The sequence below is a fragment of the Cervus elaphus genome, chromosome 23, assembly GCF_910594005.1.
Source record: "Cervus elaphus chromosome 23, mCerEla1.1, whole genome shotgun sequence".
Classification (NCBI taxonomy): domain Eukaryota; kingdom Metazoa; phylum Chordata; class Mammalia; order Artiodactyla; family Cervidae; genus Cervus; species Cervus elaphus.
The window spans coordinates 59,401,056-59,420,517 of record NC_057837.1 but is presented as its reverse complement, the minus strand read 5'-3'; the positions used below and the strand labels follow the sequence as shown (position 1 = coordinate 59,420,517).

General features: G+C 50.2%; 1 protein-coding gene across 6 annotated transcripts; it reads right to left on the bottom strand.

Moving 5' to 3' along the window:
• Positions 1-237: 237 nt before the first annotated feature.
• On the bottom strand, positions 238-19,202 carry SDCBP2 (syndecan binding protein 2). 6 transcript variants are annotated; one of them, XM_043884790.1, is made up of 9 exons: positions 19,096-19,202; positions 9,299-9,371; positions 8,572-8,641; positions 7,871-7,971; positions 3,653-3,811; positions 2,626-2,801; positions 2,375-2,546; positions 1,006-1,097; positions 238-753 (listed from the first exon to the last, which is right to left on the bottom strand). In XM_043884790.1, the coding sequence occupies exons 2-9, from the start codon at positions 9,350-9,352 to the stop codon at positions 699-701; spliced, it is 879 nt and encodes a 292-aa protein (XP_043740725.1). In that variant the 5' UTR covers positions 9,353-9,371; positions 19,096-19,202; the 3' UTR covers positions 238-698. The 6 variants fall into 6 exon arrangements, with proteins under 6 accessions (XP_043740725.1, XP_043740727.1, XP_043740728.1 ...); XM_043884792.1 differs by lacking the exon at positions 19,096-19,202 and adding an exon at positions 15,677-15,904; XM_043884793.1 differs by lacking the exon at positions 19,096-19,202 and adding an exon at positions 15,440-15,670.
• Between the last annotated feature and the right edge of the window lie 260 nt (positions 19,203-19,462).

The following is a 19,462-nucleotide window of genomic DNA, read 5'->3' as shown; positions in this document are numbered from 1 at the left end:
AGTCACTGAGCAGGGGGTGCTCTAAAGCCAGTGTCCCCTTCCAGAGCCCACACTATCCCCACCACCCCCCACCACTACTGAGTCATCCCTGCTTCACACCGACAGGCGGCATATGACGGCGGCAAGTCATGTTCTCAGAGGCAACACATAGAAAAGGGATCGGTCTCACCACTGCTTAAAAGACAACCAACACTGGTGCGTCATGGGACTGAGGATTCTGGAATTTCAATTACTTTTGAGGAAGGGATTTTATTTAAAGTCAAATCTTTATTCAAAAGACAGTGAAGGGTTATAACTCTATACAGTTTGTGACAAAGAACAAGCAAAGGAAAAAGAAACAATTCTTACAAAAAAAAAATGTATTTGTGTTCTCAAAACATGGAACTGTTTTACTGGTAGAGACAAAAATTTGAAAGGGACCCAGTTGCAACTTTAGGAAGTGTTTAGACGTGCGGAGCATTTAAATCAGCACAGAGAATGGCTGCCTGTGGGCCCCGTTGAGTGGCTGAGACTCCAACAAGGCCAGTGTATGTAAATGACAGGCGCACAGGATGCCATGTCGCCCCGCCCTGAACACGCCCCCTTGAGACGGCCCCGCCCCCTTGAGACGGCCCCGCCCCCAGGCAGCGCGCCTTCGCAGGCAGGGACATTCCCTTTCCGGCAGGAGGGTGACAGGGCTGAGCTGCTGTCCCGTGGCCTCAGACGTCAGGGATGGAGTGGTCCATGGTGTGGTGGAGCAGGGTCGGGGACAACCTAGATACAGTAACGACAGTCGCCAAAACTGGCAACACCTTCTCCCCCTGCCCCCAAAAACCTGTGCCTCCCTTGCCTCACCCCAAGTTACCAGAAGCCCCTGGCTCCCGTGAAGGGAAGCGAGGGGAGGAGAGCGGAGGCTCTGCAGAAGAGGAGAGGAGGCCGGTGGCCAGGAGGTGGGGAGGTGAGGGGGGCGGGCGGGGGAAGGGAGGGAGGAAGGTGAGGGGGGCGTCTGGAGGAGGGCAGCCTTACTTTTTGACCATGTGCTCGTAGATGACAGTGGGGATGATGGTCAGGGTGATGACATTCCCGGCGGTGGCCAGAATCTCTGTGACTTCTTTGTCCTGTTAAAGAGGTGAGTGAGTGGTCACCTTGGGGACCAGGGGCAACTCTGAGGCACCTCTGTGAAGTGGTCAGCGTGGCCCTGCTGGAGTCCACCACTGACAATGACGGTAGGGAACAGGCTGCCCCTTGAGTGAGGGTGGCAGGGCCCCAGCTCAAGCAAGAATGTGGGCCTCCCATCTGAGGCTCTCTCAGTAAAATGGACTCACCTCTCCTACCCTCACCTCGAGGACCTGTGTGGGCCTGACACCGAACGGCCTCACAGACATGACTTCCCCCAAAGAGCCCCGGGAATCCCACCAAACACGTGTGTGCTGTCTCCCAGGCCCCAGTGACACTGGGATTCTTACCCCAAAGCAGAAAGAGAACCACGCTGCAGTGGGGGGGGGCAAAGGGGGACAGTAGACACACCCACCCACCCTCTTCTCTGGGCTCCTGTCGGCCTGAGCCGAGCCCGTGGGGTACCTCTTCCTCTTACATCTTGTTGACCAGTAAAAAGAAAGGCCTGCAGAAGCCGTTCAGATAGTGGGGAGCACAAGACACGAAAAGCACCTACATAGAGTATGCCACGAACGCTAAGGCCACGAGACGAGCCTCTGGCCCTTACTCGGAGACCGTGACCTTTACTTTACATAGATCTCCGACCAGGCTGTGTGCTTTCCTAGATGTGCCAGGATCAACGGGAGATGTGCTAGATGGGACTAGACCGTCAAGCACAGGGGAGAAGATGTGTGACAAGAGTGACCTGGAGATGGCCCTTATGAGAGAGGAGCAGTGGAGCCAAGACTGTCATCTGTGGGGTGAGATGGCATCCCCCCCAAGCCACCTCCACCTGCCTACGAGCCCCAAAGCCCTGGATGCCCAAGGAGGGGGGACCCTCACTCTAAATCACAACGGGCATTAAGAACCACTCTCAGTCCTGGTGGCATCAGTCAGGATAAAGCACTCTCACTTGTCCAGGGACCAGAAGCCATGTGACTCATCCTCCTCTGGGGTCCATTCCCCGAAGGCTCCCACCCTGTCCCACCACCACCACCTGTCATCGCACCTCTGGCCTTCATGCGTAAGTAACAACAGCGAGTATTTACTGGGCACTTAGTGTCTGCACCGTCCTCGGAGCTCTCGTACCTTTGTCTCATTGAATCCCTGCTGCAGCCTCAGGATGAGGACTGAAGCTGGGGTGAGGGCAGCAGCCACCCACAGACACGAACCTTCCCACCACCTCTCGATCTCCCAGCCCCTGAGGCCCTGGGATGGAGCCACGCTCCGCCTTGCTTACCTTCAGCCCTATGACATTTTGCCCATTCACCTCGCACACATAGTGGTTGGTGAGGAGCCCATTACGGGCTGCAGAACTCCCTTTGACCAAAGAGATGATCTTCCCCTTCTTGATGACGAAGCCGACATGGCCTGTGCTGTCCTTGTGCATGGTGATGGTCCGCTGGAACGGCCTGGCAGGGAGGGACAGTGAGCTGGGCCTGGGGCATAACCAAGGGCAGACAGACAGGCTCCTGGGACCCGGGTGCTCACCTGTCCCGAACGACTATGACGATCTTCTCGGCCGATGCCTTCTTCACCACCTGGTGGGCTTTGTCCGTGCTCCACCCAGCACAGTCACGTCCATCAATCTGCAGAATCTGGTCCCCAAAGCGCAGCCCCACCAAGGACGCAGGGGTGTTGGCCTGGACCAGCTGCACGAAGAGCCCCTGAAGGAGGTGAGCCCCGCAGTCAGTTCCCCCAGCCCACCCTGAGCCCAGGTGCCTCCTCCTGGGCTGCTGCTTGCCTCTTGATCTTCTCAGAGCCTACTGGGCCCTGGGGCTGTAACTCTGTACAGTAACATACAGGGTACCCATTTTCCTGGTAAGGAAACGGGCCACACAGCTAGGAAGCAACAGAGTCAGGAATTCAGGAGTTTTCCCGGTTACTCAGATGATAAAAAATCTGCCTGCAATGCAGGAGACTCGGTCAGTCCCTGGGTTGGGAAGATCTCCTGGAGAAGGGCATGGCTACCCACTCCAGTATTCTTGCCTAGACAATTCCATAGACAGAGGAGCCTGGCGGGCTACAGTACATGAAGTCGCAAAGAGTTGGACATGACTGAGCAACTAACACTTTCAGGAATTCCAACTAGTGGCTGCATCCCCAGTCACCAGACTACAAGGCCTCTCACACTGGCATCTGAGCCAACACCCCCACACTCCTCGCCTTCCACTGTCTGCAGAAAGCCTCCCAGAAGCCGGATCCCTGTGAGTGAGGAGCAAGGAGGCATGAAGTCCCAGGAGGGGCAAGTGGAGGATCCCTGGCACAACCTAGAGCAAGCCCTAGTGCCTTATGGGAGGGGATGGAGAGGACGAGCCTGCCTAGGGCTCAGGTGGGCCTTGGCTCCCGCCCCGCGCAGCACCTTTCTGACTGTGGTCCACGGTCTCCCGCTGGTGGACGATGTGGCCAGAACCCCGGAGGCACGCGGGGGAGCGCGGGCAGCCTCGGCCGCGGGCGAGCTCTCCCTCTGCGTTCCGCGGGGCCCCTACCCTCCTCTCCCGCCCGACCCCAGCCCCACCTTGTCGATGGCCTGCAGCCGCAGCCCTGTCTTGCCACGCTCGTCCTTGCATAGGTGGATCTCGCGCACCCCGGGCTTGATCTCCGCACGCAGCGCGCCTAGGCTGTTCCCGGACACCGGCGCCACCACCTGGCCCGGCGAGGGGCCCGAAACCGCTGCCTGCAAACCACAGGGGAGCAAAGGTCAGCCAGCGCCGTGGGGCCTCGTGCCTCAAGGGCCCAGGCGGAAAAAAAAAAAAAAAAAGGCCCAGGCGTGGGAGCGGGGATTGGGAAAAGAGAAGGGGGTGCACCCTGAGCCACAGCCCACCGCAGACCACGCACGCACTTCCCTCCTGCGGGCAAGAGGACACATGGCGCCATAAAGCCACTAGGGGGCGTCAAAGTCCACACTCCCCCCCCCCCCGCCCCCCCCACCCCCACCCCCCGCTCCCAAAACACAGCCCAGGAAAATAGAGACGGGAGGACAGGTGTGTATTATAGAAAAAGGGTCCTCATTTTCCAAGACAACTTGGTGTCAGGAGAACCTTTTAAAATCCACTTAAAAATAAAAAGATTCACAAAAAATAGTGAACAATGAGGGGGTAAAGGAGCTCAAGTTGATTTCTGCCTTGAAAAAAATTATGTCAAAAGTATCAAGATGAGTGAATACTAACCCACCCCCAAAAGATCTGGAATAAGGCAAAGGTGTGCACTCCCACCACTACTGTTAAATACAGTAGTGGAAGAACTAGCCAGATCAATAAGGCAAAGAAAGGAAATAAAAGACATATAGATCAGAAAAGAAAACATAAAATGGTCCGTATTTTCAGATGAGATGATACTTTACTAGAAAAGTGCAAAGAATCTACAGATAAACTCCTAGAACTCATAAGTGAGTTCAACAAGGTCACAGGACACAAGACCAATGCATACCAAAAAAATCAATTGTACTTCTAGATACTAACAATGAATACATGGTAACTGAAATTAAAAATACAATACCACTTACAATCGCTCAAAAAAAAAGAAAGAAATACTTAGGTGTGGAGCTAATAAAACATATACAGGAATTGTACACTGGAAAAGACAAAACACTGATAAAGGAGATGAAAGAAGTGAAGTGAAATGAAAGTCGCTCAGTCGTGTCCGACTCTTTGCGACCCCATGAAATATACAGTCCATGGAATTCCCATCACATCATCATATGATATTTCTACCTCTAGATAAAATAAACTGAAATAACCTCAGTAGGATAGATATTAGTAGAAAACAGTGAAGTTATTAAAAAGAGAAATTTTGAGTACTCATTACTGTTGTTTTTAATGTATTGTGAGTTTGAAAGTGAAAGTCGCTCAGCCAGCCATGTCCGGCTCCTTGAGACCCCATGGATGAATTCTCTAGGCCAGAATACTGGAGTGGGTAGCCTTTCCCTTCTCCAGGGGATCTTCCCAACCCAGGGATTGATCCCAGGTCTCCTGCATTGCAGGCAGATTCCTTACCAGCTGAGCCACAAGGGAAGCCCAAAAATTCTGGAATGGGTAGCCTATCCCTTCTCCAGTGGATCTTCCTGACCCAGGAATCAACCCGGGGTCTCCTGCATTGCAGGTGGATTCTTTACCAACTGAGCTATCAGGGAAGCCTGATCAAGGGTTTAAATAAACAAAGAGATATTTTGTATTGATGGATCAGAAAAACTAGGTGAAGCTGTCAACTGTCTGCAAGTTGATATACATAGTTAATACATTTCCTATCACAGTCTCTATGTTTTATAGATACAGGAAAGGTTAATCTAAACTTTACATTGAGAACACAAAGGAACTAGAATAGCTAAAACTATTCTGACAAAAAGGAAAAAACAGGAGAAATCACTCTGCCAAATTTCCGGACTTTCTATATAGCTACAGTAACCAAGATAGGGTGATGTTGGGGAGAGACAGACCTTTGGAGCAGAAGAGAGAATATCCAAAAATAGCCTCACCAAGTAGGGGCAACTGCTTCTTAACAGAGGTGTGAGAACAATTCAGTGGAGACAGAAGAGTCTTTTCAACAAATGGCCTGGGAGCAACTGAATATCCATAGGCAAAATATGAATCGTGACCTCATGCCTGATGCAAAGATTAACTCAAGTTCAATCATAAATTTAAACAAAAACTATAAAAGTTTTAGAAGTAAAAGGGAAATTTTTTCAGAACCTAGAGCTCAGTGAAGTTTCTTAGGACACCAAGGCATGATCCACAAAGAAAAAAAATCAATAAATTGGACCTTATCAAAATTGAAAACTTTTTGTTCTGCAATAAACTCTTTTAATACAATGAAAGGAGAAGTTACACAGTGGGAGAAAATATTTACAAATCAAATGACAAAGGACATTAGAATAAGGGCTCAAAAGTTGACTTTTAAAAAAAATCCATTTAGAAAATGAGCAAAATATGTGAATAAACATTTTATCATAAAGAATATATGGCTGATAAATAAGCACATGAAAAGATGTTCAACATCACTAGCCATTAGGAAAGTGCAAATGAAAACCACAATAAGACATTGCTACACACCCACATGAGTAAAATTTAAAATAGTGATAATATCAAATGCTGGCAAGGATGTGCCAACAAAACACTCATGCATTGTTGGCAGGAAAATAAAATAATACAGCCGCTCTGAAAATTGTTTGGCACTTTCTTTCTAAGAAAATTAGCCATACAAGTATTACACTGCTTAGGAATTGCACTCCTGGGCGTTTATCCCAGAGAAACAAACACTTATGTCTGTACAAAAATCTGTACACAAACATCTGTAATATCTTAGTTTATAATAGACAAAAACTGGAAACAACCAAAATGTCCCTCAAGAGGTTAAACAAACTGAGCTATAGCTACCCCATGGAACGCAATCCTGCAATAAAAAGGAATGAACTGTTGGAACAGGCGACAGCCTGGAAGGATCTCCAGGGCACGATGCTGAAAGAGCCCATCTGAAAAGGTCAAACACCATGTGAGTTCACTTACATAACCTTCTGAAATGATCAAATTATAGGGGCAAAAACACACTAGTGATTGCCAAGGGGCTGAGGATGCTGAAGGGGAGGCTGGGCATGATTATAAAGGGGGAGCACAAGACAGACTTTTGTGGTGATGATGTAGTGCTAGATCTTGAATGTGCTGGTGGCTGCAGGTGATAAAAGGACACAGAACCTTAGACACACATTGTACCAATGTAAAATGCCTGGTTTTGACGTTATAGTACAGTTACATAAAATGGAACCACTGGGGAAACTGGGTGAAGAGTACAAAGGACTTCTCTGTCTTGGCAACTTCCTGATTGAATCTCCGATTACTTAAAAACTTAAACTAAAAATAATTAAAAATTTTAATTATGAAAGTGCACTATCTGTCATATTTTATTTTTTTATCAAATGTAGGTTGTCTAGGGTATTGACCAAAGAGAGATCAATCAATGGATTAAAATTGGACAATGCGACCTACTTTGCTTCCTGTGTGTGCTTCCCTATGTGACTGTCAAGGGTGTCATTTTGGCGAAACACTCCAGGGTGTCACCAGCTTTGCTCAGAATCCCACATGTCCTCATCCTTGTTGATTTCTCCTGTAAAATCCCCATTTGTCAGTGTGGCAGCTCTCATCATCACTTCCATCAATCTCATGAAATCCCGCAGTCTTACCAAGATTTGTATTTGCACTTTGCAATCTATTTGCACTGGACCAGCACAGTGGACCAACCAGGAATGTTGAAGCTGATGGGGAGACAGTTTGGGACTGATTCTATAAGTGAATACATTTTCAGGAGTGAATATTTCTATGTTATGGTTTTTTGTTTTTTTTTCTCCCTGAAGCCATGGAGAACAAGAATCAAGGATTTTTATTTCATTTGGGGACTGGGGGCTGACAAGCTCCTCCTCACAGACTCTGCCTAACTATGCAGCTGCTTGCAAGTCACAGGCAGCCCCTCACTAGAAGCACCCGGGCTCAGGCCAGGTTTAATGTCCTCCCTTCTCATCCAGCAGGCTTAGATCAGCAGGTCAGAGGTCAAAGGGCAGGCAATGGCCCTCTAGCCCCAAGGCCTGCAGGAAACCATGAAACCCCACAGCACTTCTCATGAAGGTTCAAAATGAAACGTGTCATCAAGAAACAGAGCCTCAGGGATGCTAGAGAGAGGAGATTCAAGTCTGTTTAAATGGCAAGACCAAGGAAGGAGGGCCCGCATCAGGCAAGAGAAAAATACCTACACTGGCACCTTCTGGAGTCTGAGGCAGGCTCTGCTGGACTTCTTGGCTGGAGAGGGAAAGACCCATATAGTTTTCCAATTCTGCCAGGTTAGGGTACAAAACTGATGGGAAGGGAAGGGGGAGAAAAGAAAGATGTTACTCTGGCCATGAGCTTAGCCACACCTGCCTGGTCCCAAGGGGTCACGCATCTTTGTTAAGAAATAAAAGGGCTCGTGATGCTGTTTACTCCCAAGAATGCAGTATATTCTTGAGATGGCTCTGCAGCCCTGGGAACACTCGCTGGCAACGTGGGTCCTCCCCTTAGGTGGTCTGCTTTCCCCAGGAGCAGCCTGGGACACAGAGTCCCTCACGGATCACTTTGGTGTTCAGCTCAGTTGACTTTATTTGGCACCAGCCGACGCAGAGGCAGCTCTGGGAAACTGCACGGTGAGGAGGAGAGGAGCTGGGCCTGAGCTCAAGTTTGCTACCACAGGACCAGAGTCAAGATAGCCAGAGCAGCTCCAGGGCCACCGCAAACATCCTGGTCTCCTTGGTGGCCCTAAGTCAGGGCTATCGGGGCCCTCACAAGGTCACAGCTTTTCAGTGTCCCCCTCAAAGTAGAGGGGACAACTGTACACAGTGCCCATGGCTCGGAGGCAGGCTCTCGGAAATGGCCAGCAGAAGTCACTCTCGGCAGGAAGCACCCCATCCGCATCACTCACCTGGAGGCTGGGAGTCCCCTTTGCCCCGTGCTGGCAGGGCGGGCATCCTGGGTACGGCTCTGGCCTGGGCCTGGGGATGGAAGGGGAGTGCCGGTCAGCTGTGGTCAGAACCCCAGAGCCCTTGGGGCTTGGGGCTCCCTGACGCTGGGGGTCAGGGCAATAGGTATGCTCGTGGCCTGAGCAGATATCCAACCCTTCAATAAATGTGGCTTCGAACACCTCCATGCCTCAGGAGGGAGGTTCTCCCAGGGGCCCACAACCCACTGAATGTCACAACTCATTTACTACCTGCGGTGGCCAAGGTAATTGTCAGTCTAAAAGCCCCCGGTTCCCAAAAACCACTAAGACCTCACACAGGATGGAAGGAGGAAAGGGCTTCTGGGGGCTGAGGAGGCCAAACACCATAGCCACAGGGTTTACCCTGGAAGCTTGCCCTAGAGCATGGGGTCTGCACGAACCCCGAGGGAGGAAGCACTGGGACCGAGCGAGCTCCAGACACAGGCCTGCCTGTAGCTGCTCCTCTCCTCCACCTGCTGTGGTCCCACTGCCTCGGCCTCTGGACTCCTGCTCTGCCCAGCAGGCCCTGCCCTGGGGACCGGCGTGCCTTGGGGCCAATAAGGAACTCCCAGGGGCCTCCAACCTTGATCCAAGACAGGCCTCCCTTAGCCATCCCGGGGTAATCCCGAAGCCCCGTCGGGGGACCCGGGCTAACAGCCTGAAAGCTTACCTGCATGGCTTGGTCCACCTTCAGGTCCTCCAGAGATGGGTACAGCGTGGCCATGGTTGCTCTTTGGAACACCCTGCAGGGCACAGAGCGGGGTGCTGAGGGTGAGAGGAGGCAGAGACAGTGCCCCTCAGCACTCTCAGAATGAGAAAGATGGCAGGAAGGGTATTATTATTATTATACTACTGTTACATTATTATACATAATACATATGACATATCATATATATTATACATTGTCATATATTATATAATATATATTCTATTGTTATATATTTATATATTATATAATAATATATTATTATATTATACCAGTTATATAATAGGTATTATTATCCCCATTTTAGAGATGGAGGAGCTGGGATTGAGCCAGAGTCTGTTTGGTTGCCAAGCCCATGTTCTCCACTCCTGCAAAATCCCATCCCACCATGTTCAGCCGACTCTGGGCTTTAGAACCTGAACCCAGGGGTCACCCAGGACATGCTGACCAGGTAAAGCAGGACTGGGGGGCCATATCCTTCCCTGCCGTTTCAAAGGTCAGACAGCCTTACAAGATCTTATCACTCAAGACCTAAACCCAGTCCAGTTGGTGCACAGTGAGCACCTGCTGTATACCCAGCCGGCATTAGGGGTTTGTGCAGCATCCTCCCACAACTACTCGGGGTTCAGTCCAGTGTCAAGTGGGTGGGGACTTCATATTACAACAGAAAGGCAGCAGGCACTTTAGGATTCCTCCCCTGCCCCCCTACACCCCTCTCCATCTCTGGGCATTTGAGGCTTCACTGGCGAGTATTGATCTTGATCATGATGAAGGCCAATGGAAACTCTTAAAAAACATGCACACAAACTGTAACAGAGTTTATATGCTCAGCAGAATATTGTTCAGAGGGATAAAGAAATGATGGGGGACCATAAGCATTTACTAAAAACCTTCTTACCTGTCGGGGAGAGAACCAGCAGGACCTTAGAGCAAGGTACCCAAAGAAATTGAAAGAAATTACCCACAGAAAAGCTTTATTTCCCCCCTAGATGCTATGTGAGCAAGGAGCGGTTTGTGTTTCTGGATTCTTCTCCATTTACCCACTAACACACTGGCTCCATCACATCTACCAGCCTTTGCTCAGCCAGTCCTCACCAGCTGGAAGCCCCTACGCCACCCTCCTGCCCTGGCTCCTCAAACAGTGAGGTCACCACTGCTCCCACCCAGGGCCCTGCCCTCAGCAGAGACTTCGGACCAGCCTCCCGTCTTGGACTCTTCAGTTGTCCTCAGTCTGTCTTCCCACCTGAACTGCAGTTCCTGGGGACCCAGGGGGACTCTATTCACTCTACTGGGCCCACATTCATGGACCAGGTTCAGAATCTCTGGGCATATCCCCTGAGTGATCTCCAGGGGTCAAGGTCATCTCCCTCCATCGCTCTTCCTTGGCCTTTCTCTGCACCTGCTGCCTTAACACACATCAACTTTAAGCCTTCCCAATGACCCCGTACACACACCATCCCTTCTAGTCTGCCTATCCGCCCCATCTCCCCAATATTCCATCCCTAATCCTCACGCTGTCCTCCTCCGTCTCCCCACCCATCCCCACATTGTCCTCCTCCATCTCCGCATTCTCCTGCAGGAACCACAACATCTACAATGAGTCAATTCGACTGCTGTTCTCCAGCCAAAAGGTCCTTTCTGTGTGAGTCTGGAACACCATGGCCCTGCTTAAAGCCCACCCCCCACCCAATGGCTCCCCACTTTCAGAATCCAGTCCACACACCCTTTACGATTCCTCCAGAGATTGGAACCAGTGGCTCACAGGCCAGATGCAAACAGATGTTTGATCTTGCCAAGGACCTTATACATTCAAAATTAGCAGCCTAAATGTCTAGAACTCTAGACACTGCATTTAATAATCTAGTTTCACACTGCTCCTGAAAAACAGGACACTCTAGCAACCCTGGACCACTGCTGAGTGGCTACATCTGAGTCGTAGTCGACTCCCAGGCACCCCAGACCCCCTCAGCCTCTGTTGTCTCTTACATCAAGACCGATTTACTCATTGGCCCTGAGTCCCAATAGACATTTGCTTGCACCCCTGCCTAATTCCTGCTTTCTTTCTTTCCACACATCTTTCTCCCAACCCCCACCCTCAGCTTCAGCCACAATGAGCTACTTTTAGATCCTTGAATTAATTGAACTTTCTCATGTCCCCAGGCCTTTGCCTGTATTATTATGCCCTCTATCTGGCATACCTTTCTACTCCCTCTGCTCCCCACCTGGCTAACTTCCAATTATTTTCAAGTTCCATATCAGAGGGCTCTTCAGGAAACTTGCCTTGATGTTTGCTCCCCCTGCCCACACACCCACCTCCCCTCCCAACTCATGTTCTTAGTCTGTTGATCATTCACTGCTCCGAAGTTGCCTCTTGATCTACCTATTGGGAGTTCCAAATGGTCAGAAACTGGACTTTCTAATTTATTGTGGAGCCCCTAGCCCCTAGCGTGGACATCAACTCAATATTTCCAGAAGCAATGCATTCTGCCTGGGCTTCCACATTTCTCCTTGTAAAGTAAAGCGCTAAAATCTGGAAATATAAAATTCTCCACTTCTATCTTGTATGGGAAGAAAAAAAACAACAACAACTTGGCAATGCAAGAGCAGGAATCATACAAAAGCAACACTCAGCCAGGCCGGAGTCACAGCCTGCCGTTAGATGAGGTTGCACACACCTCTTGTTTCCCAACGTACCCATCCAGCTGGCTCACACTGCCTGCTTGGTTCCTGGGGACAGGCAGTTGCAGATCGTTGCCCTCACCTAGTATTTGGGGCAGAAATGACCATCTTAAGGAGAAAGGGATGGTCCAATGGGGAGAGGGAGACTGGCTCTGACCTGCTTTAAACCAGCTGGGGGGAGAGGCCCCTTTGCCTGTGGTCTTCCCTTTTGTGCACACACTCCAGGAGACTTGGCTCTTGGGACAGTCCTCAGAAGGTACCACCCATCAAAAACACCCTGGATCACACATGAGCTACAGATGTGAAAAGAAGAGGCATCCCTGCCCTGCTTTTTCAAACACCGAAGTAGCAGAGCTTTTATATCTGTAGCAGTTGCCATCTGGGCGAGCAGAATCTGAGATCCACTTCCTGGAGATCCTTTCCAGGCTGGGATCACACAACTCGTCCTCCGGGTCTGGGACACTTTCACCACTGCCATCTTCTCTGGGTCTCAACCAACGTTAGGGATCTGGGTGAAATCAAGAGGCAGGTGTTTCCCTGCCTTTTAGCAGTTCACAATATAGTGGGGAATGGCTCCCTGCCAGGAAATATGCATATCTCATTCAATTATCCATCTACTCACTCACACTATTTGAGTGTCCCTTGTGTGCCAGCAACCTTGGACCTGTTGGTTACGCAGATCCCTCTGCTGGGCACACCATCCTTCTCTGCATAGCGCTCTTTCAAGACTTAGCTCAAATGCGATTTCTCTGCTTGGCTTTTTCAGGCCATAGGACCCCTGGCTAGTTGGCTAGGTCTTCTTGTGTTCCCAAACTGACTGGTACCACGTCTACTGTCAAGTTATTTATCATATTATACAATTACTATCTGGGTATCCCCTCATTCTGAACTCCAACTCAGAATGCCAGGGATTGTGTCCTGTTCATCACCCTATGCCTCCCCACTGAAACAGCACCCAGCACACAGATGCTGACAAAAATTGCTATTTGGCTGAATAGATAAGTGGTTTTCCAAGAAACAGACTGGAAATTTGCGTGGGCCTTCTTGGATGTCACAAGACTGAGGGGACACTACTAGCGTTTAGGAAGCAGGGAGTAGTGACCGGGACCTTTTGTAATGCACAGAACAGCTCATCACAACAAACTGCCCCGCACAAGTTTCCAATATCCCATCAAACCTTCATGGAAGCAACAAAAAAACCTGTGTATAACCTGTTTTATATACAAATACAATGAAACTTTCCCTGGTTTTATTTTTATTTTTTTAATTCTACCACTTTATTGCTACCAACCCATCTCCCTCCACCCTCATGCACACATGCTCGGTCATGTAATCCCATGGACTGCAGCCCGCCAGGCTCCTCTGTCCATGGACTTTTCCAGGCAAGAATACTGGAGTGGGTTGCCATTTCCTTCTCCTCCCTGGTTTTAATATACAATATATCATCCAGAAATATATACACCAGCTTATCTGAGGAAGTTATTCTTGGTTTGGTTCACCATTTTGAAAAATCATTGTCAATTCTCCACAACACGGGTAGGTCACCAGAACACACTCGTGTGTGTCTGCACAGTCACTCCACGCCTGTGTACAAATACATTTAAGCTTTGACTCAAGATGCCAAATATAAACTTTGGCAAAATTCAGCTGAATACTATCTATTAAATCCAAGGTGGCCCTAGAGGCAAAGAATCCACCTACAAGCAGACGATCCTGGTTGGATCCCTGGGTCGGGAATATCTCCTGGAGGAGGAACTGTCAGCCCGCTCCAGTATTCTTGCTGGGGGAATCCCATGGACAGAGGAGCCTGGCAGGCTACAGTCCATGGGATCCCAGAGAAGGACACGACTGAGCATCTGAGCACACAAATCCAAACTTCCTCATTTTAAGTTAGGTACAAGCGTCATCCGGTGTAACCCAGTCTGAGCTTTTACATAGTGAAGTGCATCTTCTTTTATTATAAACTTCTTTCATTGCCCTCATTTCTTCTTTACAGTGCAGACAGGGCAACATGCTGTTTTAGGGTTTTTTTTCAACTTGTTGCTATTCAGTCTCTCAGTCACGTCCGACTCTTTGCAACTCCATGGACTGTAGCGTAAGGCTTCGCAGGTGGTGCTAGTGGTAAAGAACCTGCTTGCCAACGCAGGAGGCGTGAGAGACAGGGGTTCAATCCCTGGGTCAGGAAGACCCACTGAAGAAGGAAATGGCAACCCACTCCAGTATTCTTGCCTGGGATATCCCAAGAACAGAGGAGCCTGGCAGGCTACAGTCCATAGGGTCACAAAGAGTTGGACATGATCGAAGTGACTTAGCACAGACTGCGGCAGGCCAGGCTTCCCTGTCCTTCAATATCTCCCAGAGTTTACTCAAACGCATGTCCACTGAGTTGATGATGCCATTCAACCATCTCATCCTCTGCCGGCCCCTTCTCCTCTTGCCCTCAGTCTTTCCCAGCATCAGGGTCTTTTCCAATGAGTAGCTCTTTGCATCAGGTGGCCAAAGGAGTCAGCTTCAGCATCAGTCCTTCCAATGAATATTGAGGGTTGATTTCCTTTAGGATTGTCAAGTTTGATCGCTGCTATCCAAGGGACTCTCAAGAGTCTTCTCTAGCACTACAGTTCAAAACCATCAATTCTTCAGTGCTCAGCCTTCTTTATGGTCCAACTCTCACATCTGTACATGACTACTGGAAAAACCGTAGCTTTGACTAGGCGGACCTTTGTCAGCAAAGTGATGTCCGGGCCTTTTAATTCCTCTGCGTTTTTTTAATCCAGGTTGTACATCTGAAAATTCTCAGTTCACTTACTGTTGAAGCCTAGCTTGAAGGATTTTGAGCTTACTGTGTTAGCATGTGAAATGAGTGCAACTGTGCAATAGTTGGAACATTCTTTGGTATTGCCCTTCTTTGGGATTGCAATGAAAACTGACCTTTTTCAGTCCTGTGGCCATTGTTGAGTTTTTCCACATTTGCTGGCATATCAGTGCAGCACTTTAACAGCATCACCTTTTAGGATTTGAAATAGCTCAGCTGGAATTCCATCACCTACACTAGCTTTGTTCACAGCAATGCCTCCTAAAGAGGTGGGGGGGTGAATAGCCTCTCTGGACAAACCTACAAACCTACCCCCTCCCTCAGCCTCAATTTCCTGCTTTTTTTGGAAGCAGCCAGGCACACAACTCCGTGAATAGGAGGACCGGAGAAAGCGCCACAGGTCCCTAGGGCCTGTTCTTCACCCCAGCCCTGTTTCCTAACCTGTCCAACGATCGCTGATCAAAGATCTCCAAGACTCCCATTCTGACCCTCCTGTAGCTCCGAACTCTGCTCGACAAGAGAGAGGCGACCTCCCCTGGTTGCTATGGGTTACGGCAAAGCCTCCCGCCAGGCCGCTAGGGCGCGCTGCGGCGGCTAGAGCGCATGCGTCTCACCCATCCGGGGCTGCGCGCGGCTACGCGGCGTTCCCAGGGTGCTCCGCGGTTGTGGGTGGAAAATGGCAGCCTCCTCTGCGGGTAGTTGGTTCGGTGGGATCCTAGCGTCCCCTCGGCCTCTTGCTTTTTCCAGACGCTCGTGGCTGGCACCCACATCCACACACACACACACAAAATCAGGTAGAGCAGCAGAATAAGGCGTGAAAGGCTCTATCGGGCTCCGCATAGCCTCTTTACCGGTGTGGAAGCTACGCGGATCAAATTGCGCTTTCAATGGGAACGTCTCCCTACACCTCCTCACGCCCCTGAGCGTTAGTCCATTAACGGCTTCCCGAAGGAGAGTGGGTGCGGCTGAACCCTCCCCTGACTGATAGGATTCCGTTCTCAGGCAGCTGTGGGAGGGAGGAGGGCAAAGTTGACACGCCTGCGCTCCGGCCTGCCTGTTGCTCTTTAGGAAGACGGAAGAGGAAGAAACCTCGCTTCCTTAGGTTTCGGAAGCACCTTGGATCCCCGAGTATTTCCCACCCATTGAGACGTCACCTTCCCAAGCTTCTTGTCCCGCCCTGACTTCCTCTCCCGGTGCTCCGCCCCAGGAAGATTCACCCTGGGATCCCACCCGAGAATGACTGAGGGCCTGCCGCTCGGCGTGAGGGTCTTGGGCTTAGCCTGGCAGATCACTTCCCACAGCAAAACGACCCACTGCTCGTTATTAGAGATTCGGGCAGGTGGGTCTGTGGGGTGCAGGATAAAAGCCTGGGGCAAGGGGGAAGGCCTCCCGGAGGAAGCCAAGGAACACAGACTGGACTGTGAAGAATGGAGGTTCCAGAGGAGGAGAGTGGAGTACGTTACTCCAGGGATGGGAGGCACAGACCCAAGAGTCCAGCCGCCTTCCAGGTCTTTACTACCTCCCGCTGGTTGAAACTAATTTTTCCCAGTTTTGCTGCCCCTCTACAGTGACCCCACCAAATGCACCCCGTGGTCAGAGCCAGAAACGTGGGAGTTAGCCTTGGCTCCTGCCCTCCAGCCTACCCATTTCCTACCCTCAGAGTAAAATCTCCGACTTCATCTTGATATTCAAATCTCCCTGACCTGACTCCAGGTACCTTCTCCACTGACTCCTGATAACCTCACTCTTGTGCACTTACCCTGCATTTCATTCATTCTAGACTCCTGTTGATCCTAACTCAACTTGCTAGTTCTTGCCTCTGTGCTTTTACAGGTGCTGTTCCCGCTGTCTTGAATGCCATTCACATCTCCCCTGCCCCCACCACTTTGTTCATCTGGTGAACTCACTTTACCCCCAAATTCCCCCAACCAGGCACAGATAAGCAAGTCTCCCTTTTCTAAACCACAGAATCTCATACTCATTCCACTACTAATCTCACCTTTCAATCCACTACTGTTTTTTAAGCACCTACTGTGAGCAAGGTCTGCATTTTCTGAGTTGGATGTCCACTACTCTGTATTTGTTTGCCTGTCTCCCTCTGTGGTGAGGAATGTTGTTCACTTCTGAAGCCCTAGTGCTGTGCCCACTCCCTGGCACACAGCAGAGGTCCAATTACTGTTTCTTGAAATGGAAGCAGATTCAAGGGAAAGACAAAAAGTTCCAAAAAGACCTTTGAAGAAAAACCCTGGGCCTAGAAAGGGCGATAAAACAGTGCCCTGATGAAGTAGATGGAAAGGCTGGCTCCTGTAATGACAATGGAAGAGTTTGCTCAATATGATGCTGGTGATTTCCTACAATTAATTGACTCCTGTGAAAGGAAAGAACCCATCTAACCTAGCTCACCCAGAGAAATGTTCTTCTCCCACGGCATTTTCCACAATTTCCATCTCTGAGCTTCTGTACTTTGTTGTATTCTGAGTGATAGCAACTCCCACAACCGAGCAGCAATCAGGTTCTCAGAGACCAGCAGGGCTGAAAAGGGGTCACCAGCCCCCATCTTTGGGCTTTGAAATGAGAACACTTTGTTCCAAAGAGCTGACACTACGGGACACCCACTTGTTCCTGTGGACAACTCATCCATCCTTTAGAAGACAGTGTGCGGGAGGGAAGCGTGGGTTAGGGTGTCAGAGGAATAGCTCCTGGAAGGCCAAATTAGCCCAGGGATGTGGTGAGTTGGAAAAGAAGAGGCTGTTGCTAGGCCACCAGCTTATATCCCCCTCCCTCTCTCAGGCTGTACTGCCTGCTGGAGAAAAACTGTGAACTTCTTTCAAGGAGTGTGGATGCTTCTGAACCCAGGCACAGGAGAGGCAGAATGTGAGCAAGGACCTTGGAGGCAGGCAGGATGGGTTCAGACTGATGTGCTCTGGCTGGAGAGCAAGCATGGACAAGTCCCTTCCGCATGTCATTTCTTCCTTTGTAATATGAATAACAATACTTGCATCACAGAGTTGTTGTGGAGGTTAAAAGATTCTTAAGAAGAGATGTGTACAGAAAGTACTACCATAACAAAGGGCATGCAGTAATCGTTAGCTGTTGTTCATTCAGTATATTCACTTAGCACCTAAGTCCCAGTACTGTTCTAAGTACCGGTAATAAGGCAGGGAACAAAAGAAAACCTGCCTTTGAATGTCACCTAGCTGGATAAATAAGTGCCTCTGCAAGTGTTAGGTAGTTAGGTGGTTAGGGAAGTGATAGGGAGTGAAGGATAGAGCCTGGATGTCCAGAAGAGCCTTCTTGCTGGGGGTGGGGGCCACAAGTGGCCTAAATGGGGAAGGAAGAGCAGTGAGGCTTAGGGCACAGCCACTGCAGTGGTCCTAAGGTCAGAGTGCCTATTCTGTTTAGGGAATGTCTGACCAATGAGACTGAAGTCAGTTGTTCAGAGGGGAAGTAGTAGGACAGAAGCTTGGAGAGGTGGTGAGAGAGACTGGATCCTTTACGGCCTGTGGGTCATGCTGAGGACTTGGCATAGACTTTTGTGAGATGGGAGCCAGCCACTGGAGAATGTTGAGCAGCAGAATGACATGGTCTGACTTTCATTTGGAAGACAGAAGAGGGAGCATGAGTGAACAGAGAGCCCAGGCTAGAGGCAATGGTGGTACAGTTGTTAGTAGTTTGGACCACCGTATGTAGAACAGCCAGTGCAGTGCCTGCCCAGCACATAGCAGCCCCGTCTTAAGCACCATTTCCTGAGGCTAGCTGTGTGGAGACATGCTCCTTATATCCGTGACCTCATTCAGTTTCCCCAGCTGTGTGGGAGTCCCCACAGGAGGAAACCAGTTCTTGGGTCAGGCCACTGGCCCAGTCCCCCAGCAGGTTCTCCTTCCTTGGTAGGGAGCTTGTTGATGGAAACAGCTTCAGGCAGAGAAGTAAGTAACAGAAACTGAAGCCTGCATTCAGTTCCTTGCAGAGATTGCTCTTTGGTTTCCCAGGGGCCCATTTCAAGGAACAAAGTGTGGGTCCCGTCCCTGTGATCACTGTCCCAGGCAGTCAGAAGGAGCCTGGATGGAGCCCTAGTGATGTCTGGATAAAGATCACCTATCCTTGAACCTGGCCCAGGGCCGGGCTCAGAAGAGGAAACCCCAGTTCACATTTCACTGCCAGAGAGAGGCACCTTGAGAAGAATAGGCCTGGAAGTCCCAGAAGGGTCGAAACAGGGAAAGAAGAGAGGTGACCCCCCCCCCCGCCGAGGGGCCCTGCGCCCGGCTCTTACCTGTAGTCAGGTGCTGCTGCTCGTCCTTCTCCAGCCACTGCTGACGGACTCTGGTCCCCTCCCTGGAAAGTGGTGGCCCTTGTCCCAGCTGGGTTCCTGCTCCCTGGTCAGCTGACTCACCCGGACCTGGGATGGGCCCAAGTAAGTTCCTGCAGCTGGGTCAACCTGCCCGAGGTCACCAGGTTCAGAGGAGGGTTTTGGCCTTAGTCTAGATGTAGAAATGGGGCTAGGGGCTCACAGCTCCTGTGGGGGTGGGGGTATGAACCAGACTTCTTGACCTTGAGGAAATCAGACTTGGATAGGACACCTACTCCTCTAAACATGAAGGTAGTTTGATGGGTCTTAAAAAATGGCCATACCTTGTGAC